Raw genomic sequence first — 21,253 nt, forward strand, 5'->3', positions numbered from 1 at the left:
TCGCTGGTTCTATCTATCCTGTTCCCTTTTTTCTCACTCGCGATACTTCAATGCAAGGGAGCAACGAGAGTTAGAGAATTTACCGGTGCTGATGATGGCAGTTTCCCCAAAAACAGAGCCAGTTTATAATAAACTGCTTTTCACGGGAAGAACGGGACCGAGCTGAGGCGAGTCTGATTGTGAGAATTAGAAATTGTTGTCCGTTTCGTCCTACCCTCGTATTTCGATCGATCCACCCCCTCGCCTCGGCCTTACTCTTTAACGGTTCCACATTTTCCAAGCGCGTCTTTGGTCATTACCATTACTGTCCCAATTAAGACGGTGAAAACTGTTATCGGTAACTGTTATTGTTATTTTAATTACTATTATACTTACCGTTACTGTTATTATTGTTATCGAGGACCCTCGACTCTATCCGCGCGACCCCACGATGAAAATGGTTGGAAGACAAAAAAAAAAAGAAAAGAATAAAAAAAAAAAAATGGAGAAGTAAGTGCACCCCCGCAGCCTCGTAACCTAATTAAGTTCGTTTCTTTTTTTGGTCATTCAATTGTTTCTTTATTGACCCTTGAACGGTTGACTATTTTCGCAAGTGTACCTCTTTCACATAAATTATACATTATAAATTATACGTTATGCGCTGTGTCACGGGTAGAGTTGCAAATGATTTGAGAAGGAAAAAAATTGATTTGAAACTCAGCGTTGAATATATTTTTAATATTTGTATCATATTACGTGGAAAATAACGGCAGTTACTGTCTCTACCTCACTTCGTCTACCCCCGCCTCATGAGTATCACCAACGTATGCTTCCGTATTATGTACAAGATACCGGATTTTCTTTACTTTAATGAATGAAAGATTCACTGATTGTAAGCTAAAGAAATACGATACATCAGATTATTTATTTCTAATCGAATTACAGAAACCTCTCATCTCTTCACGCTGGAAAACTATCAGATAATCAGAGATTTATGCAGCGATGTCACTACGATTATTGTAGAATAAGATTCAGAAAATCCAAGAGAAAAGTTCGATATTTTTGTTCTCCTCATTCCGATTCAGGAGTTTTTAATTTTGCTCATAGACTGCAGCGAGTCTCGTTATTTCTATCTTCTCATTCTCTCTCGTTCTCATTTTCTATCTCCGCATGGAAACTGTGTGTAAGAATTCTCGCATCTACCAAATTGTGAAAATGAAAAGTAGACTTGCACGGTGTCTGGCTGGGGGGGGGGGGGGGGGGGGGGATAGTGCCGGCGTATATAACACAGCTAGACGTTGAAAAGTTTCTATATAAGGTTGATACCGTGTCGAGTTTTACAACGAAGATAAGGGTATTAAAGCGACTCACGGTCTGCCTCGTAAACCTTTCGGCCCTCAATCTTACATTCCTCGATCTACTGACCCTCTAAAATCTAGAGCCATGACATTTGCTGGCATTTTGGCAAAGCCAAAAGATGAACATTGACAGACCGGCGTTCGCGAAAATTTTCAAATTCGCTTTGCCTGTGTTCCATCAAACGTGATAAATGTATTCGCGGTTCCCTTTTCCGGTTATGAATAAAACAACTACAGTTTGCGCGGGGTGGTTTTTCATCCTTTCACTCCTGCTCATAATTGATATATACCAAAGTTTTTCAAACTCCCGGTTTAGATGTATGAACCTAGTTGTTCAGGTTTTCGTGTTAGTTACGAAGTTTGAAACCGCTGTTCAGAAAGAAAATTGAAAAATAAAAAGAGCGAAACAAAGGACGAAAAAAGAAGATTTCAACTTCCATTACACTAGCTTATATTGCGTATACTTGGATATATACGAATATACGTATATACATATATAGATATACATAGATTATACCGCACCCCTACACTTTCCCTCTTTCTCCTTACTACCATTCGTTCACCTTCTAGCTGCACTCTGACGGGAACGAACCAAAGAAAGAAGAACAGCTATTCTCATTCTATTTAACTTTATTTTTCGCCCCGAAAGCCCCCCTCGCCTCCTGTCGCCGTTCCACGTCTGAAAGATCCAAACCCCGTAACAAGGGGATGGAGGAGAGGACCATGAACGCCAGGATAAGGAAATGAGGAGGTAGAGAAAACGAAGCGAGAAATGGACGAGGATGAAGAGGAAGAGGAAAAGGAAGAGGAAGAGGAAGAGGAAGAGGATGAGAGCTTGCGAGAGCTGGCGTATATTTTCCTGACAATTAAACACAATCGTCGCTAAGCGGCAGCCGAGCTAAATATCCTCTCTCTTCGGGGGGAAGGGGATCCTGCAGAGAAGAGGATCCTTACGATTATACGGAATTCTGAACTGATTGTGAGAAAACTCTGGCTTAATAACCATGGCAGAGCGTCGCAACTTATTGCGCATGTATAAATGAAGAGTAAAGTAAAAGTAAAATACAAAGACCGGTGCAGATATTCGTTTCCTTATACAGCAAGTTAAAAAAAAAAAAAGAAAGATAAAAAGAAAAATGAGATGCGCGAGTAATTGACTAAAAAAAAAAAGGTGAAAATAAAAAAAAAACCAGCGATTGCTGCACAAGATAAGGGAAGAATCAAGGGAGAGAAAAGACAAATGGTAGAGCTGAGAGGACTGATTGTCAGGGGAGGAGGCCGCGGATTCGATGATTATACAATCGAATGACTGATTCAGCCCGAGCAAAGAAAGACCCGATCACCTCGCTTGTTACACTTCACCCAATCTTTCGTCCACGTTGTGCTTCTACCGATCCTGTGCACCATGCCGACTTCCTTCGACCTGAATTGCAAATTGCATGATGACAGGCCGCGCGATTTACCAGACTAATTTTAGGGCTATACCCACCCCCCCAAAGTGAGCACCAAGTTACGTAAATCCAAGTTGGAATCAAACGGATTCAGGCGTTTCGACGTGAATTTTGACTATTCCTAGTAAGTGCAGAAAATTGATATGTTTGTTATACTACTCTTGTTTCTAGAAAACAAATTTCGAGTTACTACAAGTATAGTAGAGAGGGATGAATTGGCATATCTTTTATCAATAAAATGATTCAGCAACGTTCGCGATTCTCCTTATCCCTTCCCATTGGTTACTTCGACACACACTACCGCGACGTCAAGGGGGTTCAGTTTTAAGGGCGAGTGGCTGGTTCACACGACTCGATGTATAAACGCAAACATGAATTCTACGGGTAGATGCACACGCGCGTAAGGTAAATACGCAGTTGCCGCAGACCTAGCATAGGAATACACGAGCTGCACAAGAAACTCATCTCGGGTGAAAAGGAAGAGAGAGAGAGAAAAAAAAAGGAAAAAAAAAAATCTGCATTACCATCGCAGTAGTTTGAAACTTCGTGGGGTCAACAATGCTCGAGATAGTGAATCTCCTCGCGACTCTCACACACGCGTCGACTACGTCCTACATTATACAGAGCTAGCAACCGTATAACTTGCGTGCGACGTATGTACAATATGTACATACATACCCATATACACAGTGGTTGCGCGTAACGTGAAAAGATGTGTACATAATAGCGGTAAGAGCTGACTATTATGGGCGTGTGAGGCGTGAGGCGTATAGGCTGCAGAGAGTGGAATACCTACCTACGGACGGAGGGTAAGTAAGAGTAAGATTCGCGTGGCTGCGTCGGCGCATTTAGGTAATGAATATTCCGTTGTCTCCGCCGCCATATCGCGTCCGCTTCGAGTTGGAACAAAATCTCTGGTAATTTAGGTACGCTAGGAAGAGCGCCAAGTTCCTCTACAAAGGGGCTCTCTCTCTCCTCGAAAAAGGAAGGAGCGATAGGGGCTAAGGGGTGAGGGGTAAGAGATGAAGGCATGGAGGAGGAGGAAGAAGAAGAGCGAGGAGGTGAAGGTGTCGCGACAAAGAGGCTCGTAGCACAATGCCTGCGCGCAGTTAGCAAATTGCAGCTTGCTGCAGGCGAGAACTACTACACCGAGTTTCCAGTTTTTCCCATCATTCGTGATACAAGCTCGCAGCGCGTCTGCCTGTCCATCGTCTTATTCCTCATTGACATTTGCCGTTTGTTTATGCCCATCAAACGCACCTTCACGGACATTAGTTACAAAAATACTCCTTCTTTCCTTACAATCAATTGGAGAAGATGTTTCAAATTCTCGAGAATTTTCAACCGTACGTTATCATATTATATATATATATATATATATGATGTATATATACTATACACGTATAAGCTTGGATATAGGCAAAAACTGTTTGTAAAGATATATATAAAATAGCAGAACCAAGCACAGATATATATAATGCATAATAATATTAAATAAATAAATGACTCACCTTGATAAACCGTTTTGCTTTCGTGAGAAGGCCAAGGGTGGTGTGCCTCGAGGTTTCGGGGCCTAGTGGGACCAGTACTTTCAACTTTTCCAGGCAGTTCCGTAGATGGGCCCGCCTGCGACAAAAATATCGAAAAACGGTTCTTTCACTTTCAAAGGTTGGTTACAATTTTCTGAGTGGTGGTGGTCGTGTCGACGACCTTTCGCGGCTCGAGTATCTCTCGAGAGGACTTACAATCGGGGGCTCCAGAGAGTACGGAAAAGGCGGCGATACACGCGCTATGTGTATACAATATACACGTATGTACGTGTAACATGCTTTATTTATTTATACGTGCCGGGTGTGCGGTATACTGGTATTATTATATAGATATTAATACTGTAAACATCTTCATTGGATGAAGAGAAAGAGATAACATTGCGAGCCGTATCGTGTCATGTCACAATACTCGGTATTGCAGATTCAACATGACGGTGACAGTGATGCGTGTGGCAGGACGAAATCTTCAAATTTCGCCTACTCATTTAGACCTTCTTGCATTGTAAAAAATCTGTCCCCCTCAGTTTAGGACGCGTAGTAATAAATATCAGAGACAACGTGAGTAGTAAGAGAAGTAAGATGAGATTAAGTAAAAAAGAAACACGAGTACAAGAGTAAGAAGGGCAAAGCAGTTTCAAACGACAGAAAGTTGGCAACGCGGTAAATTTTTCAGCCGAACTTTCGTACCCGAGTAACCAAGCATGCAAGCAAAGCCCATTATTTCATCCTTTCCGATTGAATCACCCACGAACACAATGACGATGACACGAGGGAAACACTCGCCACGCACGGCAAAGTGCCGAATAAAATATTAGATAGACCCGGGTAGGTAGGCCTTCGCCCCCCCCCCCCCCCCCCCCAGAAACACGGTCGAACACCCCCTGCATGGGGGGGGGGGGGGATTCAATCGCGCGGGCGGACTCGCTCCGGTAATGGACCTATTGTCGCGAAACAATCAACCACTGGCAATTGCTCTGCTGCGACAGTTAATGTTCCCGCAGGTACACACCCGACCGCGACGATGTGTCACGTCCAACAATACTATACGTCTATACCCGTGTTTACGCCTCCCACACCCCGGACACCTTCGTCACGCACACATCTACTACTACGGGTCCATAGATTCGCCTTATCCACCATCGCCGCTTTTCAATTGTATTTTTTCAAATACATTAAAAATGTTACTTTCCTAAATTGTAAGCATTAGGATATAGTTCCTGTTGAACTTTAGTTTCTGCACATAGGAAATTCAAGCTCCTCTCAAAACCAACGATGATCCGTATTCTAATAGGTACCAATTTTATGTCAATAATTTATTCTTTTTTCAATTTTTCTTGGACGTTTTGAAAATTGTAGGAATAATTTGCAGACAATTCAAGTAACCACGCGACGATATCAGATCATTACCAACCACTTCCTGGTAATTTTGAAATCAATTTCAGTGAAAAAAATGTTCCTTCTCCGACTCTGTAGAGCAGATGAAAACTTGGGTTTGAATTTCCCCAAGTGTAAATAGTCAATAATACAGCGAGATTCGGAAAAGGGTTCGCCTCAGATCGGCGTGACAGGCGCGAGGAATATCGAACGACGACGAACGACTTGGCGGGACGGAGTATGGAAATAAAGGGATTCCAGTTATCGACTTGCACGGACCATTAGGTAGGCAATCCCTCCGCGCCTCGACCTTCTTTCTTTCGCAGTCTCCTCCTCCTCCTCCTCCTCCTCCTCCTCCTCCTCATCGGGGGTGGTAAAATAAATCTGTGCCTCGAAGTGAAAACGACACGTGACATTTCATTTTCTTCTACTTTTTTTTTCATCTCGTTTCGCAATCGAGTTTCATACAGAAAGAATTCGAGCAAGCACGAAGAACTTCTTTCTCTTGTATAATAATATGACTTTCCTTTCAAGGGATGTGTGAAATACACCATTGGATGGGGATATTTTTGAACGATGTAGAAATTATGTTCAATTAATCACGCCCTATCACTGTTCAACGTTATACAGCGAGGAACTTTATTGTACGAAGGTTTTATGTGTGAGCGATTGACTTTCTATTGAATTTTATTGCCATGCGATGGAAAGGGGAGGATTTCTGGGTATTATTCGAAGCCGCATCATCGAATGAAATCGGCTGATCAGCAAAAGGAAACCTGTGTTCTACTATATACGAGCACGAATGAAGCACTAACTCAATAAGAGAGTGACGGGCGGTGATAACGGAAGCAGTATTGGCTATTGTGCCGAAACATGAGTGTCGCGTTGGAGTTTTATTGCTATAGTAGTAGCTACAACGCGATCCCTGATAGGCGTCTGCGTCTGCGTATGTAGAACTAGATCTATTAACTAACAACGCAAAGCTTAAACCCCACTGCGTTGTACACGATGAACAACCAAACTTAGGCACAAGCGGATAAAAAATAGTTTCCAACATCTAACGAGTTAATCAGCTGTTAATTAGTTAATCGAAGTGCACAACGTGCAATTTCATTTTCGCCCAGGTACTTTTAATAACAAAAATTGATAACTTTCATACATCGGTATCCCATTATACTTCGTCCATTTCTCAGAGAGCTAATACCGAGGATGTTTACATCGGTTAAATATCGAAAGAGTTATTAAACAAGTTCGAAAAGTATGGGTAGAATTTCGAATGAAGATGTTCGGAACGAGTTTGTTGATTCAAAAAGTCGCCGCAAAGTCCTCCCTCCCTCGAACCTCGGCAAGATAACATCGTTTAAAAACGCGCCTTCGCCATTGCTTTCACCGAATTCATGCGACAACTTTCCTCGTTTTTCACCACTCTGGTAGTAACGGTGGTTTGTTAATATCGCGTCGATCATCCCTGCACGATTATTCCGTTCCCTCTCCTTCGGGCTTTGCTTAAAGCCAACCGATAAGAACGTCGTTGTCGCACGCAAGCACTTTCACATAGTTACGTGGATATTCTGTAGCGTGGTTGAACGAAGAAGAAATGATAAGAAGGCGAGGAGAATGGTCGTTATAAACTGCAAATCCCAACAGAGGTGGCCGAGTAAGCTGCCCGAGGGACGACAAGGACGACATGGGCAGGATCAGCGCTTAGAACCAACTGGCAATAAAACTAACGAAAGCCAGCAAAGCGGACGATGAACGAAACGCGATAAAGCTCGTACTCTTCCATTTTGATTATTAAAAGATGAACGTCGTCCTACTGCAGGTATATAGGTATATATATATATATATATATATACATGTTTCTTTACGAAGGAAAATGTAGCGGGGATAAAGACCTTTTACTCCCTCGGCGGGCGGCGCTGCACGTTCAGCGGAACCGCTCAAGTCACGGATATACATGCAGTCTAGAGGGAATAGCTTACCAAGCTGATATCGATTACCAATCGAGTTACGATTAGCTCGCTCAATCACATCCTTGTGCTTATCCTCATCCTTGTCCTCTTCCCTCTCGTTCTCCTAGCGATTCTCGTCGACTGTCGGTGACCAGAACGAAGACAAGTTTCCACGCTTACGGCGCTAAGAGAGAACTTGGTTGGGGGGGGGGGTAAGGGGAGGGCGAGGGCGAGGGCGAGGTTGGCACACGTGCTAGACGGGTTTGAATAGTTACGAAATTAGACGGTAATTTGCTCAAAGTTTCGAGAGAGAGGTGGAGTTGCATAGTCGAATGCAGAACTGCACGCGATTCGCCTCGCCTAGCCTAGCTCACCTATTTGCCGGGTTCAACGGATTCCGTTGCATCGAATGAAGAAGAGGAAGAGGAAGAGGAAGGGAGAGAGAGGATTGAGTAAGATCGGGGGATGAGGCAGTTCTTGATATAACCACGAGTTAAAACTTTTCCCACCGTCTTGCTCCTCCTTTGCTTCCATTTCTCTCTCGTCTTTGACGCATCGAACAAGGATTAGAATTATGCCATCTTTCATTCATTCGTCTATCTTGCCGCGAAACTTGACAACATTCAAATTCTCTTTTTTTTCGACTTCACCTTGGATGCGCGTTCTTTTTCCATAGACGCGTTTGCCTCAATAGCTGTAAAGAACTGAGGAGGTAACAAAAACCATCCGGAAAACAACGAAAAAAACTCAAGAGACGCTGTTTCTTTGCTTCTCATTTATTCAAGCCATGTGATATACTTGATTCAAAGAAACCTTTGAGGCAACTTTTCTTTTCATAAGATCCCTGCATTCGATGTAACAGTACTCAAATGTTTGCGTCGAACTTGTGTACAGTATATTTTTTCATCTTCTAAAATTAACGTTCCGAGTAGGTATACCATCTACCTCTTTCAATTGCATCCCCTTATTTAATGGAGGTATGTTTCTGAGTATCTTCAGCCTTCACTCTGTCCGCAAATATACGGAATATAATAATAAATATCCATAACTCAAAAGAAATATTAATATACAATAATGATACCGGATCGCAATAAAAATTTCAGAGTAGATTTTTTAGTCGTCTACTCATATTCGTAGGTATAAAAGTTACATATACAGGATGACAAGGGATGAAGGTAAAAAATGAGATGAGAAATCTTTGCTCAAGATTTTCATACGACGCTTTCAATAGCGAAAAAACCTGCAACAAAAGAAAGTATATGGAAACCCTTTGACGTTCGGTAAGGAACAAGAGGAAATCAAGGGAAGCGCGAGGTTGGTTATAATGAGCCCGCATAGTTGAAAATATTATCCCAACTCCCCCCGAAGAGATTGTCGGCACGCAACACGCACGCACCCAGAGTCATTACGTACTGAGTATCTTCGGCAGCGAATGTACCTCGAAAACTAACTCACCCCGATTCTCCCAGTGATCAGTAGGTAGTAGTAGAAACTACGCAAAAGCCACCCCACCTCCATCAAACTCCGTATTCCACGCGACTTCCATCGACCCCGAGGAAACGGATAATCGTTTTCCCCGCGTCGGAATCCTAAGAATAGCAACCAACGACAACGCGAATGATATAACAGTATAAAGTAATATAACGATCGACAGAATCGCGCGTGACCGTTAGTTCGCACACATGATAGGTACGATACAAGTCGGCACATTGTCCGAACAATAATCTTACACTAGCCAAAAAGCAATGTCAAGTCTATGGGCTCCAGAGCCATTAGAACTCCTCGAATGTTCTGGTAATCTTCTTGGAGCGGTAGGGAAAAAAAGGAGAAGGAAAGGTAATGAGAGAGACGAAGGTTCGAGAAAGAGACGGCGAGAGTTACCCCTAGGTTCGCTTAATTAAACTACGGGCGAGTGGCGCCCTGTCAGCTATCTTCCGGTTTGTGGCCCGGAAGCGGGACCTATAGGCGTCTGGAAGTTGGTTCTGTTCCTGATTAGAAGACGAGCATCAGGCACAGGGATCCGGGTGGGATCCCTTGCTCCCATTCCCCCTTAGCCCGTTCCCCGGGTAACCTGACATTGTCGTCGACAAGTACGAGGGTCTCACCGAAGCAAGATCTCTACACGGATAGGACGCCGCCGAGGACGAGGAAGATCCTCGACGACCGCAACCGGAATACCGAGATCCCTGCACCTGCAGGTGGTAAGATCCTTGCCGTGAGGCAGCCGCGGGCTGCGTGGGAGAGAAAAGCGAGCCATACACACTACTGTGCAGAATTCCAATCAGGCTGATTAATTATCGCGGTGTGTTTAATTACAATTAGTGAGATTGCCAACCGGGCCCGCCGCGTTTCGGTCGCGCCCTACCTGCGATATATAACTACGCCACGCGCCTCCCTCGCGCAATGACACTATTAATCTCACCCCCATCCTCCTCCCGCACTCCACCAGGGAGGTGACAGTAGACAACTGCGTCCTCTGCGACAAAGGTGGAACCTGGAAACTTCAATTCCACCTTCTGACGTTCGGCCTTAACATGTAGGTACCTACTATCAATCTTCGATATTCATGCTGGTATTATGCATAGTCACTACCTCATCGTTTATTCCTTTTACTATTATAAACTACTCAAGGTTTGTACGCGTTTTCCTATTCCTACAATTTCTACACTTGCCCAGGTACTTCGCAAGTTTATAACTTTAAGAAAACAAGAAGGAAAAAAAACAGAAGAACAATTTTATCGAAACGTTCAACTGTCGTCAGAAACTAAACATACAAAATACGTACGGATAGTGGATAGAAAAAAGTCGCGAGATGAAAACATCTTGGCGAATCTACCGAACGTACGTACGCGTGAAATCGTTCATTCCTCGCTCGTTCATCGTTGAGGGTTTAAGGATCACTTGTATCCGCGAGAAAACCGGGCCAATTTAATCAGCGAACAAGGAGACCTTACGCCTACCGACTCCCAAGTCCGGAACTCCTTGCCCCCAGCTTCTGACCTTTCACCTCTGACCTTTACGCTCTACCACCATACACTCGGTGGAACAGGTGTTGTAGTGAAAAAGGCCGGATACCAACTTCCCATTCACCATCATCCATTGATATTGATACCGATTCAGTGCATATCAGCAACGGTTCTCCCGTACATCACAGCTCAATTGGAACCAACCGACAGAACCGCATATATAGGTATCCGGCAGAGCGGAATAAACCAAATGAATCCTATTCGAGGAGAATTTTTTTACTAGGATTTTTGCATGTGCATGATTGCTTCAGCTGACCACATTCTGAGTCTTTTAATCTGTGCAAGTTTAAATCGTTAATTGACCGCCGTGCTAGCGAGGTCACCACATATTTGCAATAACTTGTCACCAACACCACAGTGATGACGGCTCTGAATGTGAGACTTCAATTTTATTTTGCACATTTCCTTTCTTCTTTACGTGTTCAGCAACTTTTTAACTGCACCGTGCGGTTCGATAGGAGAAGAGAAGCTAATCAAAGCCGGCAGCACTCTTGCAGTTAGCTAAAACGAATCAAGAGAGAGAAAGAGAGACAGAGAGCGTAAAAAGGAAAGAACTTGTGGAACAACTGTGGCCACTTAATGTCACCGTAATGCCAGCACTCGTACCTTGTAATTTCCGCATTTTTTGCATCATACACTCAACCATGTTCGTTCATTCGTTTTACGCAGCCGTCCCATCGTCAAGACACGCGATTGAACCGATCATTGAGCGAAGCCTAATCTAATATTCGCCCCCAACGTGAACCGATCAAATCCTTCGGATCATGAATGAACGACGTTGCCTGTTCAGCTGTTGAGAGGTTGCGTTGTGTACTTTATTACATACATATATACACTTTTGGCTTTTTTCACGAATGAAACGCAACACGGGTGAACAAGGAAGTGCAGAGATACAGGACTATATAAGTATATACGGCATGCTATACACCGAAGCTGTGTCCGTAACTCGTTTCATACTCATGGGCTACCCTACTAGGAACAACCTGCAGCACAGTAAAAGCAGAAGCAGAAGCAGAAGCAGAAGCAGAAGCAGCAGCAGCCTGCGGGACGACTAATAGGGTTATTTACTACATCCGGTCTAAACACGGGGAGCATATATAGCTCGGGAAATACGCAGAGAAATGCGAAACGTTACCACCGCGACAGTTTGGTTCTCTCCGCTGCCTGCTTTCCGTCGGCTTCCCTCGGTAAGTATATTAGGGTTCAGCCATGTGTACAAGGTGGCCCTCGGAACAAAGCGAGGCTTTGTTCAAAATCCGACAACTCTCCAGCGCGTGTTGCCCCGCGGTATCCGCGGTACGAGCAACGCGGTGGTCACATTTTAAAGTGGACGTTTCAATCTGCGAGTTGTTATTATTAAATTAAACGTCCTCAGTCTCCTTCGAGAGATTGTTGGAAAAATTAGGGTGAAAAGTGTTACATTACATGTAAATCTTACAGCTGACTGAATCTAGAATCCAGAAAACCGTTTGATCCCATGAAACGAAAGGTAGGTAGGTAGGTAGGTAGGTAGGTGGTTACAGAAAATTGAATATATTTAAAACCTTGACTTCTAAGGATTCCGCATTTTTATTGTCTAGTACAGCACCCACTGTGTTCTTCAAAGACAATCTCGATTCCTAGGCCCTCGTTCAATGCACGTTAGGGTATATTTATAGTACGTAGTTTGAAATCTCAGTTCTATCCCCCTATGAAACGAGATTGGGATGAAGAGAGGCTGCCCAGAGTAGGCACTATGCTCCCAGCAACGTAATCAAAAGTTATTGGCTCTCGAAAGAGATACGACTTCCTTTTTTCTTATTTTCCCACCGCACGCGCTTTCCTGTGAACACGTGTTACATACCTGATAGAGCCACGTAGGAATAATACACGCAATCGTGTGTCTATTCGGCCGAAGAGAGCACCGGTGCAAAAACCTCGATACTGCAGACGACGGACTGCCTGCGGATAAAAGTCCATTCTTTTGATACAGGCTAATCGCATTGTACGACATGTGCTGTGAGGTTATACCCGAGTTGCTGCTGCTCCTTTCCACATCGTTGAAAATACTGCATACTTTTTACTCACGACTTTTCATTTTTTTTTGTTTTTTCAATCTTGTAGCGAACAGGACAGCGCAGCGGTTGATTGTGAACCAAAGTCGTCGTAGCTGTGCGAGCAGAACACCGAGAGCGGAGTCACGTCCTGCAGATATGACTGATTTCCGGCAAGTTTATGGTGCTTGTGCTGGGAATAGTTGGGATTTATTACCGAGATTTAAGTCGCTGTCCTTGTGTATGTACTTTTCAACTCTTTCCCCACCCACCTGCAATCTTCTTTCGCTCCCCCCCCCCCCCCCCCCCTCTCTCTCTCCCTATCTCTTTCCCTCTTTTCTGCAGTTTGATAGTTTGAAAGAGATTTATCGCCTTCTGCATGGTGCAGAAGGATGCATCAAACGAACGCAGCTGGGTTGAACGGTTCCTCCTCCCTCGAGTTGCTCTCTTCTCTCTTTTTTATATTCTATTTTCCCTATCACTCCTGCTCACTCTTTTCCAGCTTTCGTAACCTCGGATGATCTACCACTGCGAAGAGAACAACTCCGTCTATGGTATGAAATACTAGAAATCTGTACCAATACCCGTTATGTGATAAAATAACCGTCAAATTAAAGCCTGCAAGGTTTTCGGGGTATTTGCAAAGGAGATGTAAATCTCCCCCGGGATTCGTATTTGAATTCGATTTGGTCTAGACTTTGGAGACTGGCGGTTAAGACATATTTTTGCCTAGTTCTCTTCTCGAGCACTGAGATCTGTTTCAGTTTCTTTAATCTCGTGAAAAACCCTGTCTTCTAGGTAGCTCGTTTGGGTGTGCTTCGCATGATTCAAGTATATTTGGCATCTGTGAAAGAAATCTTTGAATGGATTATTTTCAATGTTCTCCCCTTTTCTTGCTCTGCGTGTTTGCAAATTTAACTTCACTTATTATTGGCGCGTATAAGTATGAGACCTCATACTTGCAATCCCTTATGACGACAAGGTAAACCTTGATCAGGTAAACTTTGTCAAAGACGGAAAACAAGATGAGGAAATGATGAATATTTCTTATATAATAAGATACTTCGCTTGTATATATTCAGTGAGAAAAGTTTTTTTCCTCCAACCCGTACGATAAAACACGAGGATTTAAGGACGATTTTCAATGAATTCCCGTAAAATGTATAGAACTTTCCGCAGCGGGCGACTTTCCGGGACTTTGCGGGACTTCCGGAAAAGAGAGAGGAGAAGGCAAATAAAAGAGGCCAAAAATCATGCGATCCGTTTGGGGGTTCCGGAGTTTTCGGGAGGGGTTTGTGACGGAATTACACTCGTAAAATCGGCGTTTCGCTGCCCCCGCCGCGCACCGGACGAAGGCGGAGGGTGAAACCTGCAGCGAAGAGAAAAACATACGTGGCGCGGAAACTTTTGAATATTTTCATAGCGTAGGTATATAGGATGAATGGGTCTGTAAAGTTTCCGGTGTTTGCTCGTAGGTACACGTCAATTTCGAAGTGCCGTTTCCTTTTCTCCCTCCCCCGGCACTTCGTCGTCGTTCTCCTCCTCCTTCTCCTTCTCCTCTTTCACCTTATACTATATAAATAAGGTGTGATCGGCTTTCTGCCGCGAAACGAAAACTCGCATGGACTTTAGTACGAGGGAGCAGCTGCGATTAAAAAGACATTTTCATCCCGCGAAAACTCGCGATCATTACTCGACGACAAAAAGCTTTGGTCGTGTGAGAACTGCGATTAACGACGTACATATGCTATACCTACATAGATCAGGGAACGAACGGTGTGTGTCGAAGAAGATAGGTATCAAGAGAAGATTGCTGCACTCGATATTTTACTGTTTCTTTTTATGTCATGCCTAAAAAATGATTCGATGCGAGAAAGAGAATGAAAAAACCGGGATCGACCCAAAGCTTACACTTCGTCATATTCCGCCGAGGTTTCGTCGCCTATGGAGGAGAGAAAATGTAGGGCAGCTTTGTTTCATTACGCGGATTGCGGAGAACCGCGTCGACGACGGCGAGTAATTAGAATTAAAGAGAAGCGTGATTTTCCTCGGAGACAATGAGAGGAGCTAATTGGCAATATCCTGCCGCGCCGCCATGTCCCTCGTCCGCATGCATGCGTATGTATACTTGTATACATATTAACGTACCGTTTCCTTCTCTCTCTCTCTTTCTCTATTTACGTCACAACCGTAGCAGGCTGCATTATTCCTGAGCAATTTATAATTATTGCAAAACTTGGTCATCACCTGACGTCGCGCGTCGGGCGTGCCAGAACACCTCGGTCCCATATCGCTCAACCTGTATACCTATACATGTATGCATATACTCGCTTTTCCGTACAGTCAGCTATTCGCGAAGTTATTCACTCCAACTTTGGAAGTAATTTCTTATTCATACAACAATTGTATAGGTAATGCAAAAGTATCGAAAAGTCAAGAAAATATTGTCAATTTTGTCACCCTCAATCTCTCGCAGGATTCATTTCGTTATTATTACTTTAGGTACATTTCTTATATCTTGTACATTTTACACTTCCACCGCAGTCAGCAACCACATATCGTTTACCCAACAATCGATGAAACATACATACGTGCATTTTTCACAACATACAGTTTTGCGTGATTACTTGAGATACGTGCGCGTTTATATATCCGCATACAATATGTATAAATATTCATACGCAATAAACGCTGGTAAGAAAATAAAAAAGGAGGACAAGTAACATAACGAAAGAAAAACCTTTACCTCGATACCAACCAAATATAAAAAAAAATAAAAATATCCCGCTCAACTGCCATCAGCAACAAATACTTTCTTTTTTTTTTTTAAATTAAAACGATCAACAAATTTTATTTTTGTTTTTCTTCTTCATCGTTGGAGTAAAAAATTTATAATATTTTTCAATATTGACGAAGGTCAGAAAAATGAGTATAAGCAGCCTCTTCGTTTCATCGGCAATCCTTACTGAAATCGAGTTGAAAAATTGAACGAAGGTCTCGAGTTTTCCACGAGTTTGCGAGAATCGGCAAAAGACAGGGGGACCAAACGAGACCCGCTAGTGGTCAAAAGGGTTTCCCGAGAGAGTTGATGGACCACGTTCTTCCTAGCCGGCGACTCTTTCGCTTGCACCTGCAGACGGACGGCGATCGTTTCACGGGTAACCCGGGGGCATTCTAGCTTCTAGGGTTACTCCCGAGTTTCCGCAATATTCTGATAACGTCTAAAACTCCTCGAATGCTCGGCCAGACCTCCGCAACGCTATAGAATCTGTACTATACAGTTCGCACAGCTGAACTGAACAAATTCTAACTCTGAAACTGAGGGTGCTGCAAGAGAGAGAATTGCTGGAAATTGTCGCGATGCATTTGAGTTTTACATTTCTGATTCGTTCGATCGTATTTTTCTTTTATTTTTTTTCTTTACCTTTCTTTCTTTTTCATCCATGTATTCAATCAGCATGAAACTCGGTCTTTGGTTTATAGCGAATGAATATTCGAGAGAAGTGGAATAATATAATCCATTCTTGTTTATAGCGAGTTTGAAGCTCCGTGCAGCGAGGCACCAAGAGGTACGGAATAGGAACTAACTCTCTTTGCAGAAGAGGGAGAGGAAATGCAGGCAGGGATATTACGGTGGAAGGGAACAATTGCCAGCATCTGCCACGCCGCCTTGTTAGACTCTGCATATTATATCCGGCGGTGGCGCTACCGAGTCTGCGGAAGTGTTTGTCGCGCGTCTCTTGCAACCGGCGAGATGGGTAAGGCTGGGATTTTTGTCAAGCACGACGTCCGGGAATTTGATACTTCGCGATTTACATTTTCTCTCTTCCTTTTGCTCCGCGAACATCCATCCGTAAGCCACGTGGAAACAGAAGAATCGAGAGAGAGATACAAAAGTATATAGCAGTCGCATTTCAATTGAATGACACTGAGAGAAGCATGAACGTCGAGGATCCCACTGTTGGAAAGTGTACCAGGAGTACCTGACCATTCGTATAGTTGATTTGAGTATTATAGATAGTAGAGTTCACAATCTTCTACATAGATGTTGTGTACTTTGCACAACGTTGATCAAACTACGTTAGATAGTTAGCAAATCGTAGATCTCCATCAATTTTCTAGATGAAGTATAATTTTTTTTTTCATTAGAGATTATATTCTCTTTCTAACCATATTGATCATTCTTCAGAACAATCAGTCTCCGAAATCAATCCTTGTCTTGAACTATCCAGTTTGTAACGTGAAAAACAAGGATCGGTGGAAGTAAGGTGAAACCGAATTAAAAAAACCGATATCGCCACTGATCCACCATCTTTCGATAAGTATTCATTCGATGCGAACGAATGCACATGGAAATTTACAAGTTTAACCTTCGCACGACGGAGATGCGGCTCAGGTTGGTTTCGAGTCGGGACATCACACGATGGTTGGGGCACAGATGTAACACCTAGGTACCAACATTTTTCTCTTCACCGGGTTTGATACATCGTCGAGAGCCACAGACCCATGCAACACAGCTACATTTTACTCTTATGCTCCAATTTTTTTTTTTTTTTTTTTTTTTAAGCTTTTCAGTGGAAACTTGTGTCTAACGAGCCCGAAACTTCCTGAACACCGAACCACAGTCACAGTCCCAATAAGCCCCCCCCAAAATCACCCTCACCATCTCTCTAGAAGAAGAACCTAATTGTTATACATATACACTCGCACCCTGAAACTCGCAGGTAGGAACATACTTCTCAGTAGGAACGTCCAACTCTTCGTATCAAGCCTGGACCATCACGTGACCGATAGACATTATTTCTGAACGTATTAATTATAGAGACTATACGGTTATACATAGTATCGTACCTACGTCAAAGTGAACGTTATTCTTCCACCGAAGATGCTACCGAATATAATATTAGGCCGATAGAAGTGGCGATGCTGCTTGCGGCCCTCGAACGCAGTTTTATCAAAGGATAATCATTTCTCTATTTTGAGCATCGGGTGTCGAATAGCTAGTTACGCGTATACGAGGCACTGGCCGTGGGGTCAACGAACCCAATAAACTGCCGAGTGCGGGTGTGAACGGGTCCGTCAGTCAGTCAGTCAGTCATTCAGTGAGTCAGTCATTGGTCGTTCCTCGTTCCACGTTCCTCGTTCCTCCGACGTGTAAAAGTATATAGGCTCGTAGAGATAGACCTACGCTATTCACGTTATAACATAATATACGCGCAGCTGACTAACTGCCTGCCTGGTCTGCCAGCGACCTATTAAACCAACTAAACAGCAGATGTTGATAGAGTGTCTCTCATTACGCGGTGCTAGTCTATCCAACGTCGTCTATCGCGGGCATCGGGCTCTGCGCGACGAACAGCAGTGCCATCCAGGGGGTTAGTCGAAAATACGTACGTAGGTAGGTAGGTAGGTATAGAAGTCTTTCATTCACCGAGAGATATCGCGGTCTGGCGCTGCGGGGTCCCTCTCCCAGCAGCTATACTATTATGCCGTCCCCGCATCGTCTTCCAACAATATACAAACCGATATCTTTATCGCATACCTTAATACACTTATGAAACGAAACCGCACAGGCAAGCAGGCAGGCAAATTCGTAATAATATTGTATCTCTTTTGATGATATAGAAAAATTCCATTCATGCCCCTACTTCTGTTCTACACATGTGTTACACAGTACACACACACCTATCCTCATTGCATGCGTTATGCGGTTGCAAAATGAATTTCCTATTTACGAGTCGTTCATTCAATCGCCAATCTATTCAAATATGAATTCGAATTTCAGGAAGAAGTAGGTTTAAACCGAATCACTGTATCTGGGGGATTCAAAATGATTCTGCGAATGTATCGATAACACCAAGTTAACGGTATAAAAAACGATCACGTCTGCAGGATTAGGGATGAATAAACAGATTGAAGTGAAAAGAGATATTTGTTTTCGATAGAAAAAGCCAAGAGGATAAATGCCGAAAAGTCATATACTGAGCAGTATTTCGCGGTAGGAACCAGCTACCAGGCGACGAGGTCAAAAACAAGGATGAGGCGGACAGCACCTGCGATCGATAACGGGGAAATCCAGGACGACCAGCAGACCATGCGGTCTCGGACTTTCGGGTAGGTATGTCCGTCTATTCCAGATGAAAGAATTGGCCTGAGGAATTCTCCACGCTCGACTAGCAAAGCTTGCGGACCTTCCTGAAGCCGAAAGAATAACCAGGCACCACTCGCCAGGATATCAATAGTCCTTCTCTCGCACTATCGGTCACGAACGTACATCGATGGAAAAATGTTTTTTGGTCTAAACAACAAGCACCGATGCTTTGTCAGAATTGAGCTTTACCGTTTCCCCCGGGAACTCGCCGTTCGGCTAATTCACCAGCTTCAGGAGGGGGGGGGGGGGGGGGGGAACAGGATAACCACACCCAAGCACCACCCTCCATTGTGTTTGTTGGCGGAGGATAGACAAGCTCGCGTAACGAGGGCCAAGAGTGATTTTTCAACAACCATTAATCCGGGCTCAAACCTATGGTACTCTTCAATGGATTGACCCATCACGGTGGATGCGTGTGAGGCTTGGCTTATCTATCAACCAAACATGCGGACGAAAACAGAAGAGAAAGAAAAAATAGTAGCGAAACCGTCTGTTGAATTTAATTAGCACTCACAAACTTCGGACCTGCATTATATTCAACAGCGCGTGCCTCTATAACAGTGAGGTATACGTACTCGTCTGCAGTCTGTGAAGCGAAGAGGCTTACTGTGGAGGGATTTACTCCTCCCCTCTACGTTCCTCTAATTAGCCATGCACATTCAAGTCAATACGCCCACCCCCAACGTTTTCGCACGTACACGCTACGTATGTTCGCACGCACGCATACCTGTACTATGGATATCAGTAATATAAATGGTACAACACTTGAGAAAAATTGGCATTATACGTTGGTAATGGGTGGAAAAGTAGCGTAAAATTACTGAATCGTCGGAGCCAAATTAATTTTTCCTGGATACAAGTGAATATTCACTGATAAAAATTCAGAGTACAAAACAGAGTCAAACGAATTATATTATCGTGAGACGTGCAGAGTGGAGTTTTCTTTTAATTCTTTCCGATATGCATTACACTGATTGAATTTCTCGCTCAATAATTGGTGCATTTTCGTCTTGATTCCCCAAATTACTCGAACGGGATTTCCCAGTTGGCCTGAATCGGACCACCACGCGCCGAACAACCTCGCGGCAAAGAAAGGAATAAAAAAAAAAAGAAAGAAGAAAAGAAAAATAAGATACAAGAAAATACGATTCATGAAGATTTTTTTCAAACTTTTCAAACCACGGAGGAAAATTGAATCGATAGTTTGCCGGTCGTTTCGACGCCCTTTAGAGATCGAATTTCGATAATGGTACCGCTGCTCTCGCTTTCCCGCGGGTATATCGACGAACGGAAACGTCGTACCAGGATAAACTCCATCCCTTTTCATTCCCTTTCCTTCCATTCTCCTCGTCGTTGTTACACCCCCTTCCTCGCTCGCACAGAGAGACTCCCTAGCGCTTGTCAGAGAAACGCTCTCGCGACCCACGAGGCCAATATGGCGAACTCGGTCAATTTAAGAAAATATCCACAGTTGGATCCCCAGGGGATTTACTTCCCCGGTTTTATGTGTTTTCCGTCTTGACTCTCATCGTAACGAGCCAAGAGCCAAATCATCCTGATTCATCGATCGGTTTACGTATACTGCACCACTACAAGCGACGCCGGTGATCTGGGTAAAGAGAGACGATGATCCTACGCCGGAAGACAAAGGCTGAGCTGAAATAATACAGACCGCTTAGATATGATAGAAGCAGATTGAAATGTATAATATACAAGTAGAGCGAGGCAGGGAGAGAGAAGAAAAGCACGTTGTGGTGGTGGGGGTGGAAGGGGGCGATAACGGTGAAATAAAAAGTTCGAAAATGAATTCGAATTGCATTCAACGGGGCATGCAAGTGCATCAGAGGTCCGCGGCTACTCTATGAATGCCAAGCAGCAGACCGAGGCTGAGGCTAAGGAGTTCAAAGTCTGCTGAGGCACCTTTGACTGCAGCTTGAGCAGCGATGCTGCAGGAGGATCATGAGACGTGAAACGTGGCCAGGAGGGAAGACATTTTAGCTAGATTAACCGGCACGAATAGCAGCTTATATCCCCCGCGCCTTCGTGTATACCTACTGTAAGATGTATGCCTGCGGAGATTTTTCAATCTTACACAAAGTTCAGAGATTTTGACTGGAATATATTTTTCACCCATAGGACTGTGTGTGCGAAAAAAAATGACCTGACAATCTTGAATATACGCATCGCATCACAGACATTTCGCCGTCTCCTGCTGTATATTGTATTACTGTATAAGGATTTATCTATCCCCGTGAAGAATCCACAAACGCGGGCACATCTACAATAATGAGAAACAACAAGGATAGCTGGGTGGCTTATCTCACAATCAACTGGAAAGCTTCAAAGCTTGGGCGGAGAGGAGAGGAGAGGAGAGGAGAG

General features: G+C 43.8%; 1 protein-coding gene across 1 annotated transcript in view; it reads right to left on the reverse strand.

Moving 5' to 3' along the window:
- LOC124413243 (max dimerization protein 1-like) overlaps positions 1–21,253 on the reverse strand; it is a 121,925-nt gene that overhangs the window by 42,687 nt on the left and 57,985 nt on the right. The window contains exon 4 of the mRNA XM_046893701.1: positions 4,300–4,414. Coding sequence (XP_046749657.1) covers positions 4,300–4,414 — 115 coding nt within the window. The remainder of the gene's footprint in view (positions 1–4,299; positions 4,415–21,253) is intronic.

The sequence above is a fragment of the Diprion similis genome, chromosome 12, assembly GCF_021155765.1.
Source record: "Diprion similis isolate iyDipSimi1 chromosome 12, iyDipSimi1.1, whole genome shotgun sequence".
NCBI classification, from domain to species: Eukaryota; Metazoa; Arthropoda; class Insecta; order Hymenoptera; family Diprionidae; genus Diprion; species Diprion similis.